Raw genomic sequence first — 23,758 nt, 5'->3', positions numbered from 1 at the left:
AGCAAAAAACACCCAACTGTAAAAAGAAAAAGAAAAAAGGATCCAAAAATATGAAGATAGTGTAAGGAGCCTCTGAGACAACTTCAAAAGTACCAACATTTTGGGGGTGCCAGAAGAAGAGAGAGAGCAAGATATTGAAAACATATTTGAAAAAATAGTGACAGAAAACTTTTTTCACCTACCTGGTGAAACAAATAGACTTACAAGTCCAGGAAGTGCAGAGAATCCCAGACAAAAGGAACCCAAAGAGGCCCACACCAAGCCACATCATAATTAAAATGGCAAGGGTTAAAGAGAAAGAGAGAATCTTAAAAGCAGCAAGAAAAAAGCAGTTAGTTACCTACAAGGGAGCTCCCATGAGACTGTCAGCTGACTTCTCAACAGAAACTTTTCAGGCCAGAGGGAGTGGCAAGAAATATTCAAAGTGATGAATAGCAAGATGTTACAACCAAAATTCCTCTACCCAGAAAAGCGATAATTTAGAATTGATGGTCAGATAAAGAGCTTCACAGATAAGAAAAAGCTAAAGGAGTTTATCAACACCAAACCAGTATTATATGAAATGCTGAAGGGTATCCTTTAAGAAGAGGAAGAAGAAGAAAAAGGTAAAGATACAAATTATGAACAACAAATACACATCTATCAACAAGTGAATCTAAAAATCAACTGAATAAATAATCCGATGAACAGAATAAACCGATGAATATAGTAGAATCAGGGGCATAGAAAGGGAGTGGACTGACTATTCTCCGGGGGGGAAGAGGGGTGTGGGGTGTGAAAAGAGACTGGACAAAAATTGTACACCTATGGATGAGAACAGTGGGTGGTGGGGGTAAGGACAGAGGGTGGGGTGGGAACCGGGTGGAGGGGAGCTATGGGGGGAAAAAAGTGGAACAACTGTAATAATCTGAACAATAAAGAATTAAAAAAGATGGGATGGAGGAAAGCTGAAGTTAGGGAATAAAGAATAAACATACCAGAAGTTTGCCTGAAAGATGAGATGATGTAAGAATGTAAGAATGTAAGAATGTAATAATTACTACCACCATCAAAAACAAAAAAACAGCACAAAGCTGTTCAATCATAAATAACTTTGGTACTGTCTTCAAATTAAATTATTATTGCTTCAAAAAAGCAGGAAAATGTTCTTAAAAAGAAATTCCACCTTTAAAGCAAAAGCACACAAACCTGAACACAAGTTGTGCATTTGGAAGAATTTGCTCTAGTCTGCTGATATTTTTCACCCTGAAGCACAGCACAGCTGGAGATGGATTGCTAGTGAAGACTTTAATAATTCCACTTGGAAATGATATTGTCATGTCACCAGTGATCTTCACAATACACCTGAAATTGGAGATTTTGAAAATTTTAAATAATTTAAGTAAGGCACTTTAATCTCCATTTAAAGCATATCTGGTTTAAAAAGGACTTTACGTATATTTATCATGATTATGAACGAATTATTTTTTCAGTTTTATTTTTTAAACGATCCTTTGTGAAATTGCATACTCAACACAAATGTAGGCACACTGATAACTCCTCTACTTGTTTACAAAACCGTCCCCTGGCCATCCTGGAAGGTAACACTGTCTCCACTGCAGCCATTTTTCCTTCTAAATACCAGAGTCCTAGGCTCAGGGTGGCAGTCGGTGGTAAATGTCCTCCTTGTTCCTCACTGCCTCTTCCAACTCTGTGTTCCTTCTTCCTTCCTAAAAACTACCAGCTTCCTTTGAAACCCATACCATTGAACTATACTACCCACCCGTCCATCCCTTTCAAGTAATCTTCACTCCCTTTCATTTTCTGAAAATTTTAGCTCCTGGCCTATTGTTAGTAAGTACTGGTACAGAAAAAGACCATTGTAATTTTTAGTGATTTCAATATCCATGTAGATAATCCTTTCAATATTTTGGTCCCCTTGTTCTTTAGCCTCTCACCTCTAATGATTCTGTCTTCCAGTCCACCTCAGCTATGCCGGAGCACCTCCATAATCTCAACTTTAGAATCCCCACTTATCTAATGACCACTTTCTTTTTTTCCCAACTCATCCTGTCTAGTATGGCATTTACAACAATTCTCCAACCTCATTAAAACTTCCAAAATGTTATTCCTACCAACCTTTTCACTAACCTTCACTCATTACTTCTTATCCGAATTTCCTCCCATCTTGGAATGTCTCGCATTACACACACTCGCATGCATAAGTCCTCCCTTCTCTCTCACTTGATCATGCTTACTTGGCAAAACACAGTCTTTACCAAGTTCAGCTCCTCACCTACATCTATAGAGCTGAGCATGACTAGAGCCAAAACTCCCAAATGGGCCCCCTTACTGTTCCCTGACAATTCTACAATCCCTACATCTTTTCATACCTTCACCCTTTCCCTCTAATCTGCAATATTCCTTCCCCCTCTCACAGCCACTTTACTTTGATTTTTTTCTAGTAAAATTTAAAGAACCTTCTCATGCTCTCACTACACAACTTTTAATCTATCTGACTCTGTATCCATACCTTCTGCTTTCTCTCCTGTTTCAACTGATGAGCCTATGCGCACCCGAGGCCAATCCTATCACCTGCGCCCTGAAGCGCCTCTCCTCTCACACACTGAAGGATTTCACTCTTGCAGCTGCACCTCTCTTTCCTGAAGGTTCAGTTTTCCCCATACATATTGGATCTTTCCCATCAGCATAAAAATGTGCTAAAATGAACAATAGCCTTAAAAAACACTAGATTAATAAAAATCCTCCTCTAATTCTACTCTCTCTCTTCTGCTTCTACCCCATTTTCCTGCTTCCACTTAAAGCAAAACATCCTCAAAGACCTGTCTAAATTTGTTTTTCCTAAATATAGTTGTCTATTTGCTCCTGAACAGGCTTTCATCTACCACTCTGCTAAAATTGTTCTTGTGAAGGTTACCAATGACCTCCAAATTGTCAATGGTCAATGTTTCTTGACCTGTTAGTGGCATCAGATATAGCTTCACAACCGTCCTTCATGAAAGGGTTTATTCACTTAATTTCTAGGACACTGCTCTACTGGTCTCTCCTCACCTCTCCTGTTGCATGCTATCTCTAATTCCTTTGATGGATCATTCTCATCCTGTTTTCTGAACACTGGAGGGTACCAGGACTTAGTTCTCATCAGATAATTTCTCTACTGTCTAAGGCCCCTGGTTTTAAGTATACAAATTAATGACAACTAGACATTTTATCTCTAACATCTATACCCTGAACTCCAGAATCATGCATTTGACTATCAACTTACTATCTCCACTAAGTTGTCTTAGTACTTCAAACTTAGCAGTCTACTCACTCATTAACTCTTGACAACTCTGTTTTTAACATATATTCAGAATCTTATTTCTGTACAGCATCTCATCTACTAATACTCATATATAGAAGCCACCATCATCTCACCTGAACTTCTATGGTTAACTCTCTCTCTGTATCTACTCTGGCTCCTTCAAAAACATTAACCTCATTACTCCCCTGCTTAAAAGCCTCCACTGGCTTTCCATCTCACTCAAAATAAATTCCAGTTCGGCCGGTATGGCTCAGTGGCTGAGCATTGACCTATGAACAGAAGGTCACGGTTCAATTCCCAGTCAGGGCAGATGCCTGGGTTGTGGGCTCCATCCCCATTAGGGGGTGTGAGGGAGGCAGTCGATCAATGATTCTCTCTCATTATTGATGTTTCTATCTCTCTCTCCCTGTCCCTTCCTCTCTGAAATCACTAAAAAAATTTTTAAAAGAAGGTAAAATTTTAAACTCATTACCATCGATCATGCCTAACCTAAACTGGTCCCTCTATGGATTTATCTTTGACTACTCTCCTCCTTGCTTGCTTCTACTCAATGACATGGCTCTCCTTACTGTTTCTTAAATATGCCAAGCATGCTTTTACCTCAGTCCCTTACACTCACTGGAATGCTCTTCCTTCCAATACCTTCATGGCTTACTCCTCAATGTCTTTCAAACATCTGTTTAAAAGGATTACGTTGACCATTCTATCTAAAATAGTAGCCATTTATTGTAATTGTCCAACCCCTTACCCTCGTTTATTTTTCTTTATAGCATGTAGCAACATGTATCAATACCCCTAATATAACATTATTCATTCCATATATATTCAGTCATCAAATACTGAATTTGAGTATTTGAGTGCCTACTATGTGTAAAACTGTCTGTGCTGAGGATACTTTAGTTCTTCTCTCCTAAGCTTGCATTATTGTGAGAGAAAACTAATATTCAAAGAAACTGTTTTTCACATGATAATGCAAACTTGTAACAGTCTTATGCATAATAGGTGCTCAAATATTTAATGAATGAATGTAGGTTGAATGAATAATGTTCCATGAAAAGTAGAGATGGTCATTCACCCAAATATTATTTTCTTAAAATAAGGTCTCAGATATTAAACATGCATTCTAGGGCTCTCTTGCAAATGTCAGACTTTCACAAAAGATATATATTAGGCCAAGATTCATAGTCTATCCCCATCTAAAATATCGTCCTGCTCTACAGCTATATAAAGCAACAGATGTGTCATACTGGTCATAAAGCCTGGGCAAGAATATTAATTGAGGGAAAAATCACTACTGCTGATTATAGTGATTTTTCAATTTGAAAGACAATCCTTAAATGATTATATTTGATAGCAAAAAGCAAGTAAAACAAATAGAAAACCCTAACTTACACAGATTCAAATATAACTCTTAAAATTTACCATCTCACTCCTCCACCCAGCACACAAACATATATTTGTATCTTTTTTAAACTAACTTGGTGGGATCTGCTCCTTTAAAGTAGGCATTAACAGATTCTGTAAGGGCGACTGCCACAGGTAAGGTGTCCTGATTTCCAAGGCTGACAGGGCTGGGACCTCGTGACACACCTAGAATACAGACAATTCATTTGTTAAATCCTGCCAAAAAATATTTATTAAATACCAAGACAGATATATTCACAATGTTAGCTTGTCACAAATGACTCCATTACTGGTTTCAAATATGCCCCAAGTAAAAACTGGGGATTAAAAATATAGCATAAAATAATACAAAGGACAAAAAAAAATTAGGAAAACATGCCACAATGACTTTTTCTTTTAAATGTCAAGACACAGAAGGGTTGGGTTAAAGAATGTCAGAAGGTAAAGTCCTTTATCTGAAGAACTAAAATTACTAAAATATGGCTTCAAAATCATTCAGATACTAAATTCTTTCAGGTTCTACCCATCATATAATCAGAGCATTAAATTGGATTTTTTTTATTTATTATTATTTTCTTTTACCTCTTTTTTCTCTAATACTTGTATTATATTCCCACATTACTTTGTCTTGATAAATGTAACTAATAACATTTTTATAACTTTCCTGACATAAAGTTTGGATACCTTTAGAGTAAAATCATAATGAAGCACAGTGTTTTAAAAGCATAATAAAATGTAAACAAAGTTAAACCTATGCATTTGTTCAAGTTTTTTAAAAATGTAAACTAAGTATCTGGTTTACTTCATAATAGAAAAAATGACACCAAATAGTGCACTGTCGTTATTTTTTCCTTACTACTGTCCTCTTCCCATTTATCCTTCATTTAATATGTAATGTGATACAATTTATAAAAGTGATGCAATTTGTAAAAGTCAGTAAAATAATTATAATTCATTCTTATTTAAAAAATGAGTAACCTAGGTCAACATATAGCTCTGAAATTTGAATGTACACTTTTGTTATACGAATGTTGCACAATGTTAATAGCCATCAGTTATTTTTCATTTCAGAGGTGATAACCTAAAGTGAAAGACTGAGTGACTTTTTTGTTGTTGTTAATCCTTACCCGAGGATATTTTTCCATAGAATTTTAGAGAGTGGAAAAGATGGGGAGAGACAGAGAGAAACATCACTATGAGACACACATCGATTAGTTGCACACTGCACAGGCCAAACTGGGGCCGGGGATTCAGCCTGCAACCAAGGTACAGGATATGTGCCCTTGACCAGACTTGAACCTGGGACCCTTCAGTCTGTGGGCCAGGGTTGTATTCAGTGAAATAAACCAGCAAGGGCGAGAATCAATTCTGACAAAAATCAGTACTGGCTTTCTCTGCCTCACAACTAAACCTGAGATCCTACAAATAGTAAGAAAGATCTTTTGTTAGCTTTAGAGGCCAGGAAGATTTTGTGATATTCAAGAATTTGAAGGCATTTTGACTTAGAAAGTTCTTCAGTGAGAAAAATACCTGGCAACAAGAACTGCTGCTTCTATGTCACTAGGAAAAGTAACTCCCCACCCAAACAAGAAAACTTAAAATTCCAGATGAAAATTAAAATTCCAGTAATATAAACATTCATTCACAAAATCACACTAGTTATTTTACTAGCCACTAACTTGTGCCAGACACTTTACTGAGGAGGCATGGGAAAACAATGCCTTAAAACTGACATATTCTTTCTGCTTCTTTTGTAATTTTTCTGTGGTTCCAATAGCTTTAGAGTTAAGACCTATTGATATTTCTCAATGTTGAGAGAACAGGGAGATAGATATTGTGTTTTTATCATTGGGGATTTGATATCAATAGATCCTGTATAGCAACTGAACATTATTAGTACAAAATTGAGATAGTTAAATCTTAAGAGTTATTCTTGATTTCTGAGACACCATACAATGCTGGAAAAGAAAACTTTAGATAACGAAGTATTTTTAGATACACTTTAGGATCATTAGTTAACATATACATTTGCTTTTGATACAATACCTTGTGAAGTTTCACAGTGCTTTTCAATTTCAGAGAGTGTCCCAATCAAATTATCATCTTCTATCATATTTAAATAAAACAAAATATCGCAAGAAAATACTTTCAAGAAACAATAAGTATCAAAAATTTGTATCTAAGCAAAGAATTGAATAAGCATTATAATAAAGATAATTTTTAGGTAGACCTTAAAGAACCTTTGTCATACAAAATCCACACACATCCTGCCTGCATCATCACAGTCACTTACCTACTTGTGGTTCTACTGGTCACACTGAATCAAACTATAAACTATGTACCAACTCAATCAAAATTAACGTTTCCATCACAAAGAGAAAACCTTCTGAATAAGCTAGGGATAATGGAAAAGAACTAAAACTAATTTTGGTACAGGCCACCTGCCTGATTTCTAATAGGACCCTCATCTATGTATTTTATGTCTAAAATGTAGAGTCTGCAGAAACAAATTAACAAAACCACATATACAAAAAAATGTAAGAAATTGCTGTTATAGCAAAGACAAACTTATTACACATATTGTGTTTACATAAAGTTAAAAGATGGGAAAATGCTATGTTCACAAAGGTATATGAAGTAAGATGGTTAACATCATGTTCAGACATTTAGAAATCACTTTTATCTCATTTTAGCCTATATTACTTATGCCATTTTTGCAATGGCCACAGACACAAAGGCACTTCTGTGTTTTGAAAATCTAATTAGACATATTTAAATCAGCTTACTTAGGGCTGTCATTCTCATACTTAGCATACATCAGAATTATTTGTAAGGCCTGTTCAAGGACTGCTAGCGCTACTCTCAGCATTTCTGATTTAAAAGATTTTATCTATATATATAAAAGCCTAAGCGACCAAAAGACCGTTTGACTGGTCACTATGACATGCACTGACCACCAGGGGGCAGACGCTCAACGCAGGAGCTGCCCCCTGGTGGTTAGTGTGCGGGAGTGCCACTCAGCTGATTGATGGGTGCTAGATGCTGGGCTGAGGGCTGGTAACGCAGCTGCGGAGACGTGAGCCTCTCCTGCCTCCACAGCAGTGCTACCAAGCTGTGGCAGCAGGCGCAGCAGAGCCAGGATCGGGTTCTTCCATGGCCTACCGCTTTGTGCACTACTACATCCCCCAAGGGGTCCTGGATTGTGAGAGGGCGCAGGCCAGGCTGAGGGAACCCACCGGTGCACGAATCTGTGCACTGGGCCTTTAGTTTCTATTAAGTTTCCAAGTGATGCAGACAGATGCTGCAGGTCTAAGGACCACACTTTGAGCACTACTGAATTATGTTCAGTTAGTATAAATCAGTGATATACATTATCGAGGATAAACCCATTATTACTTAGAAGCAGCAGCAATAGGAACAGTTATAACTTTGATGAGAAGTTGTTACTCCCAAAACACAGCTCCTGTGTTTAAGTGGCTTTATGCTTTGTTTATTGTACTAACAGTGGGTGAGAAAGGTAATAAGAATTTGCAGGAAAAACTGGATAAAGGTATAATAAAACACTTTTGAACATTTAAATGTACTATTGAATTTGTTCAGTGAGGTTTAGGTTTGTATGGGTATGCCTTAATACCTACTTTTAAATCTTTGTAATTTAAATTCTTGTAGAAAAAAATTATTCATTGCAAACATAAACTCCCCCCCCACCACCTTTTTTTTCATTGAATTGTTTTTAAAATACAAACTTCCTTAAGAATGCAAGAATCAATTCACAGTAGAAAGGGCTACATTATATTTTGCCATCAACTACAGTATTTATATTGGTTAGTTTATAAATTTGCTTTTTTTTTTTCAATTACAGTTTATATTCAGTGTTATTTTGTATTCGTTTCAGGTAAATTTGATGCATTAACAGTGTTAACCATGGTTAAAATTCTCCTATTTAGATAACATAAACTATGAATAAGAAAAGAAAAATGTGACTAGTTTGATAATGCCAGGTGTGTTTCCAGGAAACCCAAATTTCTAACGTTAAAGTCATCACCAGCCCATTAAACAAACAACAACAAACCCTCAGCCTGATCATACTTGGGATGCCAGTTCTCACATGTAATCCATGATAATCCCTTACCTACTGTGGGAGTATTGGCAGCACTCAATGAAGCAGAAGATGAGATAGAGGAAGAACTTTCTGCCCGGGCTAAAGGAGCAGCAGGAGGTGGGCTGGTATTGGAAGTTACAGGTGGGCTGAATGGCCTGGGCTTAAAAACAAAGAGTTATTTATCAAAATGGTAAGACAATTCCTCCATTATCAGAAAAAGATTATTAGGTATCAGGTATATTTCATTTTAATATACTTAAAACAAATTTATAATGTGAATTTCTTGTAACTCAAAATTAGAGATGCATAGATCAAATAATTTTTGAGACTGTATTAAAAGCTGAAAAGGTTATTTTAAAATAATGCTGTCAAGAGAATCTTTGTACATAAAACATTTTCTGTATTTCAAAAAGTATGCTTAAGATAGAATCTCAGAAGTCAAATGACTAAACAGTATGAAGGCTTTCCACACTTACTGCCAAACTGCTTCTCAAAAGGTTTACTGACTTTACCACTTTATAAATACAAGAAAATATTTCCCTGTACCCATGCCAACAATGAATACATAGGCCTTAGGAGAAAAAGAAAATAATTTAACTTTTAGCCAATTTGATAGATTAAAAAAAATTGGCATTTCCACTTTTATGAGTTGTATATATTAGCACTGTCTGCTTTAGTTTTGGGAGGACTTAGTATTACCTGAGCTTTCACTAACCCATTGTTTGCCCTTTATTTTTAGTTTTTACAAATCTCCACATTTTCCTTTATAATTCGTTTTAACACTTCTTCATTGAGAAAGTTACCACCATACAGAGGTTTGAGAAAATCTTCATTTTACTGTCTTCCCACTTTTCTAGTTTAACATAAAAACAAATATAAAAAACATTGTTCTAATTCATTTATCTTTTACCAGGGTAAATGAATTTTTCCCTCCCAAATTCCTAATTGTTCCAATAATACATTAGCAATACTTCCTGAGGTGTTACCACTTTTTAAAATAAGGTATATTTAGCTTACTTAAAAATAACGTTTTCCTGTTTATAAAAGAATTTAAGCAAATACAATATTTATTTAGTGCCTACTATGTATCAGGCCATGGATTAGTTACTAAATACGAAGCAGTGAACAAGACGCTGTTTCTGTCTAGTTATTTGAGGAATTTGGTAAACAAAAGGCAGGGGATAGGCTTGGAGAGGACAATGGAGGATAATGGGGACATAGGTAATACTTTCAACAATCAGAATAAAAAAAAAGTACAAATTAGTAGGTACAGAATAGTCATGGGGATGTAAAGTACAGTATAGGAAATACAGTCAATAATAATATAATTGACTACATGTATGGTGTTAGATGGTACTAGATTTATTGGGATGATCACTTTGTAAGTTATATAAATGTCCAATCACTGGGTTATGCACCTGAAAGTACACTGTACCTCAACTCTAATAGAAAAATAAAACATTATTAAAAAAATAAAAAAGGTAAAAGAAAAACAAACCCTATAAACATTCATACACTAAAATTAGTCAACTCTTCATTCCATGAATATAAATTTACAGATATAACTTTCATGAAAATTAGAAAGTACTGACCAGTGTTTTACAATTAGTAAACCCCCACTTAACTATTCTTAAAATCTTAGTATTTTGTATTCAGATTGGGGTACTGCAAGGTATTGAGACCAAATATTCAACAGTTGATGTGAAACTAACAAGCTTAGGAAAGTCTTGAAAATCAACTACTGTGAGGGACAATTCTCCTGTGGCAACATGGCCTCTATAATGTGGCTGCAATTCTATAATTTAGAATGTGCCTTTTACTACAAGTTTTTAAGAAGAGGCAAAAACAGCTCAAGTGGTTTTTGCTTGTTTTAGAGCATCACTGTCTAGCACTTAAATTTGGCAAGTCCAAATTTGAGATGAGTTGCAACTATAAAATACATAATGGGATTTGAAGACTTAGTACATTCACAAAAAGAATGTAAACACTCAATAACTTCTATATTGATTACATGTTAAATTGATATTTTTATATGAAATAAAAACATTTTAAAATTTTTACTTATTTATGTGGCTACTAGAACATTTGAAATTATATATGCTTGCATTATATTTTTATTGGACAGCACTGCTTCTCAAACATTAGCATGCATCAGAATCACTTGGAGAGCTTATGAAAACACAATTGCTAGGCCACTCCCCAGAATTTCTGATTTGTCTGGGGTGAAGCCAGAGAAAGTGAATTTCTAACAAGTTCCCAAGAGATGCTAATGCTGCTGCTGATCTTGGGACCACACTTTGAGAACCACTGCTCTAGATCAATGAGGGCTCTCTGACGGGGCGTGGGGAAGGTGTTATAGACCTTCTGACAAAAGTGCACATGCAAGCATGCAAGATAATACGCACTCCAATGTACAACTGGAGAGAATTCAAATCAGCATAACCTTTCAAATGGGGAATACAGCAACAATCATCAAGAGTATTAAAAATGTGCATTCCAGCCGAAACCGATTTGGCTCAGTGGATAGAGCGTTGGCCTGCAGACTGAAAGGTCCCAGGTTCGATTCCGGTCAAGGGCGTGCGTGTACCTGGGTTGCGAGCACATCCCCAATGGGGGATGTGCAGGAGGCGGCTGATCGATGTTTCTCATCGATGTTTCTGACTTTCTCTCTCCCTTCCTCTCTGTAAAAAATCAATAAAATATATTGTAAAAAAAATGTGCATTCCATTTACTTCATGGATTTCACTCTTTAAATTGTTAATGAAATAATGTCTGCAAAGAAGTAAACATAAGGACATTCATTAAGACACTGTTTATCATGGAAACTTGGAAATAAACTAAATGTCAAATTCCTAAAATTTTTTTGGAAATGTACTGCTGGCAGTAGTGTCTAAGATAGAGCATTTATGCTATGTAGCCAGTTCAAATGGCGCTCCCTGGGTCCCTTAGAGAGTGGTTTCTAGAAAGCTCTCAAGGCCGAGGCAGAGAGTGAAGGATTCAACTACTAAAGTCTATTACTTATTTAATAGAATTAACAACATTAAGATTACTTAACAAAGAATTCTACCACTTTAATTCTATATAATTCGTGATATAGAATTTCTAAAATATTTTCAAGTGAAGAAAAATATACACATACTACTCATAACTTTTTGAGCAATTAATGCACCTGACAATGTTCTTACATGTTTTACATATAGTATCACAACAACCTATTATCGTTATACTCATTTTACCAATAGTGAAACAGACTCCAAATAAGTAACCTACCTACTGTTGCTCAGGTAGTTAATGGTTGATAAAGTTGTGCTTTTAACAACTATATTTTACTACCTCTGAATATTTAAGTACCTATGCATTCAAAAAATTATGAAAGCATATATATATATATTAACAGCAGTTACTCTTGAGTGGTAAATATAGAAGGAATTTTTTGTTCTTTGTGTTTTCTCTATTTTCCAAATTTTACAACATGATCAGGCACTGCTCTTGTAAGCCGGAAAACATCCATGTTATTAAGATGTAACAATTTTTGTATTACTTAAATAATACCATCTCCTTAGCAGCTGATATTTAGTCCTTCATTTCACTTCCATTAAGTCTGTTCATTGGGAATAGGGTTGTAAAAGAAAGATGTCACCATTTCAACGCTTGGTGCTCAAGCCTTTTCATTTAGTCATGAAATATTTCGTAATAGGCCAGGCATTATGCAAAGTATTAAGGATATGAAATTAAATATGGCACAGTCCAGTAATGGGGGCGCACACAAAGAAAGTATGGCTCATTAGGGGGAGGGAGAGAAATACAATGTGATTTGTGCACTAAGAGAAACATAAGCAAAACATAAGTATGAGGAGGAGAATGATTAAATCCAGTGGGGGAGAAGTAATGATCAAAGAGGGTTTTATCTACATGGTGATATTTAACAGGATCTAAAGGAAAACTGAGGGGCATTTCAGATACAGGCGGCATAATAAGACATGGATGTATAAAAGAGCATGATGTGTTTGGGGAACAGTGGCAAGTTTTAAGTGGCTGCAAAGAGGAGAAAGTTGGACAGTTCGTCTGGTAATGCAGGCAGTTCATCAAAAGCCTTGTACATGCAGCTAAAATATTCAATCACATGAAACACTGGATATGTATATCAGGAGAAAAAGATTAAGCTTGACTTTCAGAAATTAAATCTGGCAATTAGATCAGAGGCAAAAAGACTGATTTGGGAGAGCCTCACTCTGACTAGACCCCATAAAACTTCTTTCACTATCTGACAACTTTTGACAACCAATGCTTTTTTTCCTTTTCGTCTTTTACAGCAGTATGTATTTAATATAAAGAAGTCTATTAAGTGATGTGAATTAGTATCCTTTTATACAAAATAAAGAAAGCTGAACTAGATGCCCTCCAGGACTTTCCTGGCAATATACTTCTAAGGCCTAAGAACCAAGGAGAATTATATAAAAACTGCTTCTCAGCTGTGAAACAATGGGTACTGAATAGTATTGTTATAATGTGCCAACTTTCTCAGAAAATCTTTTTTGTCTTAAACAATGTCTTGCTCCACAGGTATGATAATGAGGTAAGATGGGGGAATGAAGGAATTGTTGTTTGGGAAAACCCTTCTATACTTTGAAAACTCCAGTAGAAAATTCCAAGCATTTAACTGTAAAGGGGGCATAAAGAAAGATATCATTTGCATCTTAAATCAAAACAGTTATAGTTTTTTAAAAAAGAGAAACACCTGAGTACATACTATTTCATTAATCCCACTGAGTTTGCCTGAAGTAAGCTTTGGTCTGGAAGCAGGCCTTGGAGGTGGGACAATGGTGCCTACAGAAAGAGGAGTTGTGGGCCTGGCTGGTGGGGGGAAAAGAAAATTTGAAGAAAATTATTAGTATGTAGCAATCCTGACATAAAAAGACATTCTATTATAGAGAACTGTTAGGATTCAAAGTTCATTTTTAAAGAGTTTTTTGGTGTGTTTTTTTAAAAGATATTTGGTGAAATACTGAGAGCCTATCAATGAAACACACTCTTTTTGAAACTACCAATATTATTCCTGGAAAAAAATCATTAAATTTTCAAGAAAACTGACACACACAAGTTATATTCCTGTTTCAATTATTTATACAGTTATTAGCTGATGTAAACAAACAATTTAAGGCCTAAGGTCTTTAGTTTATTGCCCATACACCTACTTTACAGATAGTAATGAAAGACCAAGCCTTTGAAACAATACCTTCAAAATAGAAACATGAACTCTAAGTCAAACACTTACCTTTAAAACTGTAATTTGACTTTTAAATTGAATCACATTGTAACATTTTTTGTGATAAAAGTATTAAATTTATCTTTATCTTAAAAATTGCCCTAGCCAGTTTGGCTCAATGGATAGAGTGTTGGCCTGCGGACTGAAGGGTCCTGGGTTCGATTCCGATCAAGGGCACATGCCCGGGTTGCAGGTTCAGTCCCCAGTAGAGGGTGTGCAGGAGGCAGCCGATCAATGATTTTCTCTCATCACTGATGTTTCTATCTTTCTCTTCCTCTCCCTTCCTCTTTAAAATCCATAAAAATACATTTAAAAATAAATAAAATTTCCCTAAATCATTCTAATTCATTTTTGTTAAGTATTGAAAATAACCTAACCTTCCCTAAATCCTATATAAATTTAATATTTGCTGTTTTTCAATGCCAGTTGCAAATTTTGCAATTTTATAAATCAAATACTAACTTCCATATTCCTAATTAAAAATAACTCATCATGGTAGAAATTAATGAATGGAATTCAAGTATACATCATCAAAAGTAACATAATTCAGAAACTGGAGAATATAATATGGATGGGAAGAAATATATTTCAGTAAATTTTATAAGTTTACAGATGTGTAAAGTTAAAAATATGTGAAATGGTCTTAAGGATACATGGGGAAACAACAGGTAAAGCTGAGGTCCTTGGTCAGCAGTGGAGGAATAGGAGAACATGGAGGTGGTAGGAAGCAACCTAAAGAAAAAAGGTAGTTGACACAGGACAGAGAGTAAATGCGATGGGGCTATCTAATCATATCATATGAAGAAATAACATATATAGGCATCTTTTAGGTTGCTTGAAGAAAAACAGTAGAAAGCTGGTAAGAAATCAAGTTAGTTTCTAAGGCTGCTGCCTTTTTCCAGTCAGCAGCAGTTCTTTCATGCTGCACTCCTACTTTAAGCTATCCACTGGAAGAAATGTGCACTAATCTGAGACCATATCTCTCCCCTGTGCTATGACACATTTGCTTTAAAGACATGTTCATTATTAATGAAACCAGCACTGGCCAATACTCAAGTTATTTCAAACGTGTGAGAGGCTAACATAAGAGCCATTTACATCTGAAACTTCATTTGCTTTTCCAAATGGCATTCAGACTGACTCAAAACTAAGCCTAGTAGAAGTGTTAAGTTCAGCTTCTTCAAATAATCAAAAATTGCTGTTTGAGGAAAGCCAATAAAACTAACACAACTGTTTATAAATGAATCTATTAATTATAAATGAAACTACCTGCATATGCCAATTAGATACTGCTTCCAGAAGCCTTTGAAGGAGATTACTATAATTGTTTACAAGCTTACAAGTCTTAATTGTGGATTTTTGGTAGGAGTAGTGGTGATGTTGATGGTGAAGCTCACTTCCAAGAAATACCCATATTAGACATAGTATATGAAGAAATAAGAAGTGGCCTGTAAATAAGAAGGATAGTAACAGCAGATAGGAGCTAACCTACCCTCTGATAATGCCTAAAGAGAATAGACAAGGCATGTTTCCCATACCATTCTTTACATAAATAAAGAAAATACTAATCTAGACTCGAGAAGCAATGATGAAGATGCAAAAGAAAAATCAGCAACACTGTTAGCTTCTTCTGTCAGTAATTTTCAGGACATGTGACATTATGGCAAGGGCCACTTTGATCCTCAGAGATGCGGGTGTTGGAAGAGCTCTCATCCAAAGGAATGTGCAGCTTTCCAGTGCAATCTCTGGAATGCTGTCTGAGCTACACTGGAGAGATGAACTTGTAACAACTTCATCAATAAAGGAAATCACTGACTTTGTGACCATGAAGCAAAATGAAACTTATATGTGCTCTCTGGTGGTGCTGTTAATTACTGTGAAACAATAATTATCTCTATCAATATCACTAATATTCTTTGAAGGGCAAAGTAATTTGTGACATTATTTTTCAGACTATATAGGAAGGTTAAAAATACATACCAAAGTTAATTTTAAAACTAATCAAAGTGCTTTATCATATCCTAGCTACTAAATATCAAATGATACCTTTTTACCTGAAATTGAAAGTGATAGGGGCAAAACATTCTTTAGACAGGTAGCAAGAGGAAAGAGCTTTTTTTGAAAATGAAGAGACTGCTAAAGAAAATTGTGAGAAACAAAGGGCAGAGTTACATACATAACTAAAGCCTCTGGGATACCAATGTAAATATTTTTATTAAAGATTTGAAAAAATAATTTATAAAAGAATATTTAAAAAATTGAAAAACACTGCTTAGGACCCTCTTCATTCTAAATACAAAACACCATTCTGACATTATCACTAACCAAAAAAGAGACCTAACGACAACTTCAGTTTTCCTATATGATTTTAGTTTCCTTATACAAGCTATTAGTGGGTTATTTTTAGAAAACTAATTAGTAACAAATGCCCATTCAGAAAGGATATAATGACACTTCAGAGTATGTTCAACTCTCTATTGACTATCTCTTGCTGTTTTACAAATATTAGGTACAGATTACTTTCCCTTCAAATTCCAAATTGTTTCAGGTTCAGGTCGCCTAAAACACAATCTAAAAATTTATTTTAAAATATTAGTTTCTAGCCTGGCCTGTCTAGCTCAGTAGGTTAAGCCAACATCAACCCAAGAACCAAGAGTTCTGGTCAGGGCACATGCCCAGATGCGGTTGTGGGCTCAATCCCCAGTAGGGGAACATGCAGGAGACAGCTGATCAATGATTCTCATCACTGATGTTTCTATCTTCCCCCCCCTGAAATCAACAAAAATGTTTTTTTAAATAAATATTCATTTCTAAACAGTCTAATTTTAAATACTAGTGTTTGTTTTATTGTTAATAGTAAGATGTTTTGTTAATAATGCCAGAGTGCAGAAGACTTTAGAATTTGTAAGACCCAGGTCTGAATCTATGCTTCATCATTTCCTACTTATATAATCTTAGAGAAGTTCCTAATATTATAAAATGGGAATAAAAACTTCATGCAGCAGTTAATGAAGTGAAATAACACATATGTAACTCCTAGCAGAGTGAGAGAGCAGAATCTCAATTGACTCAAGTTCTTTCCCACAGTTCCAGCACTCCCTTAACCCCCAATACTATATGTATGGCATTTCTAAAATCCTAGAGAAGATTGAAGATCAACTTAGAGAAATTTTATTTCCTTGCTTTGAATAAGCAGTGATTTTATTTAACACTAGAGGCCTAGTGCATGAATTCGTGCGCCAGGGGGGTGGTCCCTCAGCCTGGCCTGCAGGATCGGGCCAAACCAGCTCTCCAACATCCCCCGAGGGGTCCTGGATTGCAAGAGGGCACTAGCCAGGCCAAGGGACCCCACCGGTGCATGATCGGGGCCGGGGAGGGATGCGGGAGGTTGGCCAGCCAGAGAGGAATCACAGGAGGGCTCCAGGGCGTGTCCAGCCTATCTTGTTCTGTTCCAATTGGCCAGACCCCAGCAGCAAGCTAACCTCCCGGGTGAGCGTCTGTCCCCTGGTGGTCAGTACACGCCATAGTGAGCGGTTGAGTGGCCTTAGCATATCATTAGCATACTGCGCTTTAATTGGTTGAATGGACGACCAGACACTTAGTTAGGCTTTTATTATATAGGATGCGTTTTTTTGATGCCTGCTTTGAGTATTGGCAAATGGAATTTTATATTTTGAAGGAAAGAGAAACTTAACATATTCTTGCCAAAACAATTAAAAAGCATTCATCAAGTCCTTTCAGACTTGGGAATTGCTAAAACCTTTCTGGAAAGCAGTTTGGCAATAAGTATTAATGAGCATACCTTGTAACTCACAGATCTTATATTGAAAAATTATAAGGATATTATGAGACATGTGCACAAAACTTGTTATATTCATGAATGTTCATAATATTAGAAAATTCGATCTAATGTAAATGTCCATCAAGAAAGCACTGGTTTACATTTATGCATATCTATACAGCTGAATTTTATCTATAAGCAATAAGATTATTTGATGCCTACAAATAACAGGTTTTTTCCCATTTATATGTTAAATTTTTATGGTTTAAGCCATAGGCTCTTTTAAGTTAATAAAACCAGTATAAAATCACTTTTATCTGGCAATATGATCTGAGGACAAGTTAAAACATTTTTGATAATTAAGTATAACGATACATAATGAATAAATCAATTAGAAAAACTACTGAATTCCTCAGTTTAAAATATATATGTATGTATATATATATATATATATATTTACCTGATGATGATGAAGTTAGTGAAGCTGAAGATGAATCAAGAGAAAGTCCACCAAACAAGGGATCCCAAGCAAGTAAATCACTGGTTCCTTTCCTACCATAATATTTTTAAAATAAAGATTTTAATAATATTTTATTAATATAAAATTTAGTCACTATCATTTTGCAGAATTATAATAGTTCAACATATATGATGAAAAAGTTGAATGTCCTGCCATTGGAATATGTGAAGAAACTTAAAAGTACTAAACCAATTTGTTAACCATTATAAGCAGGATCTATTGTGTGAAGATGATAGGAAGCGATAGAAGATTAATCCCCACCAATCGCACCTTGTTATACTCTTAACAATCTTAGGGGCTGTCAGAATGGATATAATGATTTCAGCTTTACAAATGAAAAAAGCAGCATGGAGTCTCTAAACAAGCTGCTTAAGGACACACAGCTACTTAATTCTACAACAATGCCAGGTCTTAAGTGATATGAAATTAGAAATTTTGTAAGATCATACTTTATTTTCAAAGAAAAAGAGGAAAGGGTTTTTTAAAAAGTATTGCTCATGTACATTAAGTAAACCCAACACTTGATATAAACTTCAAAGATCTTATCCCTGCAGTAGATCGTTCAAGGGCAGGGTTTCTCCTTGGACAAGCCACTGCCTGAGACACTAAAGCAGTCTGGTGAAATATCTGGGACAGACCTGCCTTTCTGAGACATAACAAAGCCAATGACAAAATCATCAAGGAAATCAACGTTCTAGTTCCAAAAACCTATGTGCTGCATAACCAAAGTTTTCTTCCACTGACCTCTTGGAATCAATGCACTGTACTGGTTACTCTCTGGATTCAACACCTGACTCTTTAATACAAACTTTTATATAAATACTAGAAGCCTGGTGCATGAAATTCAGGCACTCAGGGGTGGGGGGTCCCCTCAGCCCAGCCTGCGCCCTCTTGCAGTCTGGGAGCCCTAGGGGGATCTCCAACTGACAGCTTAGGCCCATTCCCCACTGTGCTCACCAGCCGTGAGCCCGGCTTCTGGCTGAGTGGTGCCCCCATTGTGGGAGCAACACTGACCACCAGGAGGAAGCTCCAGCTTTGAGCATCTGCCCGTGGTGGTCAGTGCACATCATAGCGACTGGTTGTTCTGCCATTCGGTTGATTTGCTTATTAGCCTTTTATTATATATAGGATAGGATAGCCTCTAGTCTTGAAGCAGCCCCCTTAGCCACTATCTCCTTTTTAAATTTTTTCCAGCTTTACTGAGGTACACTTGACATTAAAATTGTATGTATTTAAAGTGTAAAAAAAGAGAGTAATCCCCATAAAACAATATTTTAATGCATCAAACTGCCATTATTTTCTTAAATATCTTTTAAAATCTTAGAAAACATGTCCACTACATAATAAAAACGTTACAATGATCTTTAGCCACATATCTTGTATCTCAACATGTACCTACATGGACACACTACATCTTGCATGATAAAGCCTAGAATTACAATTGCATATGATTCCTAAAAACAGAGTTTAAAAACTTATAAAACTAGTGCTTAGCTTGAAAAGTATAATTTTAAACTATCCATTTATTATTTAACTTTTAATCATGCAAAAAACATTAAAACAAAGTATTCTTATTGATAGATACAGAAGTGAAAAAAGACCCATGCCACATTGGCTTAAATTATTTTTTCTTTTTAACAGTTGGCAACATTCCTTCTAGCCTCTCCTTTTTCAACTTGAGACACTTCTTCACTCTGAAGCTCATGCAGTATGCAGTCTGTTTTACAAGGTCACAGCCAAAATTGAAGGGGAAAAGTAAGAAATTTTTCATGAGAATAACTAGTTGAAATATAGGCATGTATGAACTTGGAATATTACCAATTATTTAGAAGCAATAAAGCCATCAAGGCAAAATACAGTTGAGTGGATTTTTTACATTATTATAAAAAATACTGTCAAATGAGAAATAATTAAAACAATGAAAAACTCCACATGGCATCTGACAGCTTAGGAAACAGGGCAATTCATAACACCCTACTGGAATTAAAACTGAAGAGATAATAAAATTCTAGAAAACAGGACAAAGGATACTTTAAAGGTAGTGGGGAGGAAAGAATAAAAAGGTGGAGGAAATAGAGGACTTTTAGGGTAGTCATACTATTCTGACTAATACTACAATGGTGGACATATCATCCATTTGTCAAAACTTGCAGGATGTATAACCAAGAGTAAACTTTAGTGTAAACCATGGACTTTGGGTAATAATGATGTGTCAATGTAGGTTCATTAATTATAACAAATGTGCTACTCTGATTGGGGAAGCTGAGCATATGTGCGGGCAGAGTATATGCAAAAACTCTGTACCTTTCACTCAATTTTGCTGTGAACCTAAAATTGCTCTAAAAAAAATAAAGATTTTTTAAAAAATTTAAACATGGGACTTACTCATTGGATGAAGCAGATGATTTCGATTTTGTTAACTCTTCACCTATTAAAAATTATCTCATTACAATAAACAATTTAAAAATTCTGGAATTAATAACAAATATAAACAATTAGAAAAAGAAAAAATAAACCTCTAACAAGTTTTCTGCTGTAAAGACTATTAAAATAATAAGATTTAGAGTTTCTGCTAAATCTTTATTTCTTCTAATATCTTTCATTAAAAATGACAAGTCAAATCAACTGACTTCTTGTATTTATTAAAATAAAATGGCTATTGAAAAGAAAAATATGGGCTGCAACTTTAAAAATTAGAACAAATGTTTAAATATTTATGTAAGTATCACTCAAGAATTTTAATTGATGGGTCATGAAAGCATTTTTCAAATTCTAAGAATATCGTTAGTGATTATTTTACTGGCCAAAAGTAGTTAACAACTCTTGAAAAACATCCTATTTTTAAAAATTAAAATTTGTATAACAGTCTAGAGCAAAAATCTCTATAAGACAGTTAGTTTTGCTACCTTTGTAACATGAATCATTTCATAAGGAACTAATACATAGGGGAAAGGCATCAGTAATGCAAAAGTCATGTTGGTTCATAAGAAACCTTCAGTGCACCTCAATGTTTTGTATCATTAAGCAATAACTGAAGATTACAGACTATATCGACATGGGTAACTGCAACAAACCATGAGGAACACCTCACTGTACATGATGCCATTCACACCACCTTCTCCCATTTGGCTCAGTTTAGAGTTTGTTTTGCCTCAAAGTGCTTATTGTGCTGCTGTTCTCCATCTTTTTGCAAGCTGCCTTCATCTTTGTACATCGATAGTCTCTTTTTATCCTCATTTTCTTCAAATCCCCTATCATCAAGTTACTCACCATTTTTTAAAAAAAAATCCTTTTTGTTTAGTATTTATTATAAATTTAGTGGGTATTTTTAATTGAGCTAGAATTTTTATTAGGATTGATGCTGATTACACATTGTTTACAAAATTGCATAGCTTTTGATTGTGCTGCCCAAACTCTTCCCCAGAACCCTTATTTTTATGCATGATTCTGCACAAGGTATTAACACCCCCAAAATGTTTTCAATATAAAGTGCTAATAGAAATTGCAATTGTGATCTGACTTAAAAATAGGTAAAACTACAGATTACTCATAAAGGCCTTCCAACTCAAGAGGGAGTGTTATACCAATTAAACAGTTTAACATTTTTAATCAGAAGCTACTCTCTAGCTTTGCTGATTTCTAAAAAACATTGCCCTAGTTGGTTTGGCTTAGTGGATAGAGTGTTGGCCTGAAGACTAAAGGGTCCCAGGTTCGATTCCAACCAAGGGCACATACATGCCCTGGTTGCGGGCTCAATCCACCCTCAGTAGGGGACGTGCAAGGAGTCAGACAATCAATGATTCTCTATTATCATTGATGTTTCTATCTCTCCATCTCTCTCCCTTCTATATATATAATTACATTGTAGTCAGGTATTAAAGTTTATGACATGTCTCAAAGCTAAAAGAGACAAATTGTCTTCTGTTATAAAATAAGTATCTCCTTAGTCTGTTGTGAAGGCTCATGATGAGAAAGGACTATTTCTGTAACTACATATATAAGGCTATAAGGCTACAAGCTTAGTAAATTGCCTGATAAATTTTAATAGAAATAAAATAACCAACTTAAAATGTCAAACTTACTAGATGAATTCCGATTCATCTGCACCTAAAACAGAAACGAAAAAACCAAGTGCCATTAAATAAATAATTTAATTTGGCAATGAAATATTTCGTAAAATGTTAATTCTTGGAACCTAAATTTTAAGTTGTTTTTAGTATATCTGCTCAATTGTAAACTGTATTTACATAAAAAGATATACAGAAAAACTTTCAGTAGTTTTTGTTTTGTAGTGAAAAAATAATACATGTACTTTTAACATTCAATAAAATATTTTTAAATATTAGACTATCTAAAACAACTTATGACTTGTTAATTTAAAAAATTTAACACATATTTTGAAAATCAATGTTCAAACATTACAATGGTGCTGTGCTTTTTTTAAAGTCAATAGATAAAAACATAAAATCTTGCACTTACTGGGCTGTGTCTCTAGTAGTCCATGGAAAGAAAGAAAAAAGAATCATTTTAGAATTTAAAAATCCTATTTTCCAACTCTAATAATTTGTCTATTCCTTTCTGAAGCATACTTGAAACCTATACAATTTAAAACACATACACTGTTTGGGGGGTAGAGGGAAATACTTAGGCTAAATAAGCAAACTGGGCAAAAAAATATACTTACAATATCTTCTTTTCACAAACCATATTAATAATTAAAAACTTTATGATGATTATTTTCTGAGAATGAAATTAATGTGCTCACTGTTTTTTAACAGATATAAAAGAAAGAAGAGCACAAAAGAGTAAATTAAAACCATCAATGAACTCACAACTCAGCGATAGATGCTTAACATTTTGATACATATTTCTCTAGGCTTTGATTTATTTACATATGTATTTTTAATCAGTTATGCTCTTACAGAATAAAAATTTTTAATAGTTGCTCTAGCCGGTTTGCCTCAGTGGATAGAGCGTTGGCCTGCAGACTGAAGGGTCCCGGCTTCAATTCTGGTCAAGGGCATATGCCTACGTTACAGGCTGTATCCCCAGTGTGGGGCGTGCAGGAGGCAGCTGATCAATGATTCTCTCTTATCATTGATGTTTCTATCTCTCTCTCTCTCCCTTCCTCTCTGAACAATAAAAATATATATTTTAAAGGAGGGGGGGCAGCTGAGTTAGCATGGTCGTGGGGGGCACCCAACCCACCGAAAGTCCAGTCCTACCTGCTTATTCTAAAGCAAACCTGATGACTGGATATCCCCATTCAGGGAAGGAATTTGTGGAGACATAGACCTGGATTTAAATAACAGAGGAAGTCCACTAAATAGTTTAACCTGGTGCCTGAAGATTAAATATAAATGGACCCACACAGAGCAGCA

At 35.2% G+C, this 23,758-nt stretch overlaps 1 protein-coding gene across 2 annotated transcripts in view; it reads right to left on the bottom strand.

Moving 5' to 3' along the window:
* The window catches only part of FCHO2 (FCH domain only 2), a 131,476-nt gene that overhangs the window by 12,030 nt on the left and 95,688 nt on the right, over nt 1–23,758 (bottom strand). The window contains exons 14-22 of one of the 2 annotated variants that reach the window (XM_015571603.1): nt 22,857–22,868; nt 22,460–22,484; nt 20,763–20,805; nt 18,318–18,409; nt 13,561–13,664; nt 8,841–8,970; nt 6,755–6,814; nt 4,783–4,894; nt 1,189–1,344 (exon numbers count right to left, since the gene is read on the bottom strand). In XM_015571603.1, the coding sequence (XP_015427089.1) occupies nt 1,189–1,344; nt 4,783–4,894; nt 6,755–6,814; nt 8,841–8,970; nt 13,561–13,664; nt 18,318–18,409; nt 20,763–20,805; nt 22,460–22,484; nt 22,857–22,868 (734 nt within the window). The remainder of the gene's footprint in view (nt 1–1,188; nt 1,345–4,782; nt 4,895–6,754; nt 6,815–8,840; nt 8,971–13,560; nt 13,665–18,317; nt 18,410–20,762; nt 20,806–22,459; nt 22,485–22,856; nt 22,869–23,758) is intronic. The other variant, XM_006775429.2, reaches the window with a different exon arrangement.

The sequence above is a fragment of the Myotis davidii genome, unplaced genomic scaffold (assembly GCF_000327345.1).
Source record: "Myotis davidii unplaced genomic scaffold, ASM32734v1 scaffold44, whole genome shotgun sequence".
Taxonomy (NCBI): domain Eukaryota; kingdom Metazoa; phylum Chordata; class Mammalia; order Chiroptera; family Vespertilionidae; genus Myotis; species Myotis davidii.
This window is presented reverse-complemented; position numbering and strand designations above follow the sequence as displayed.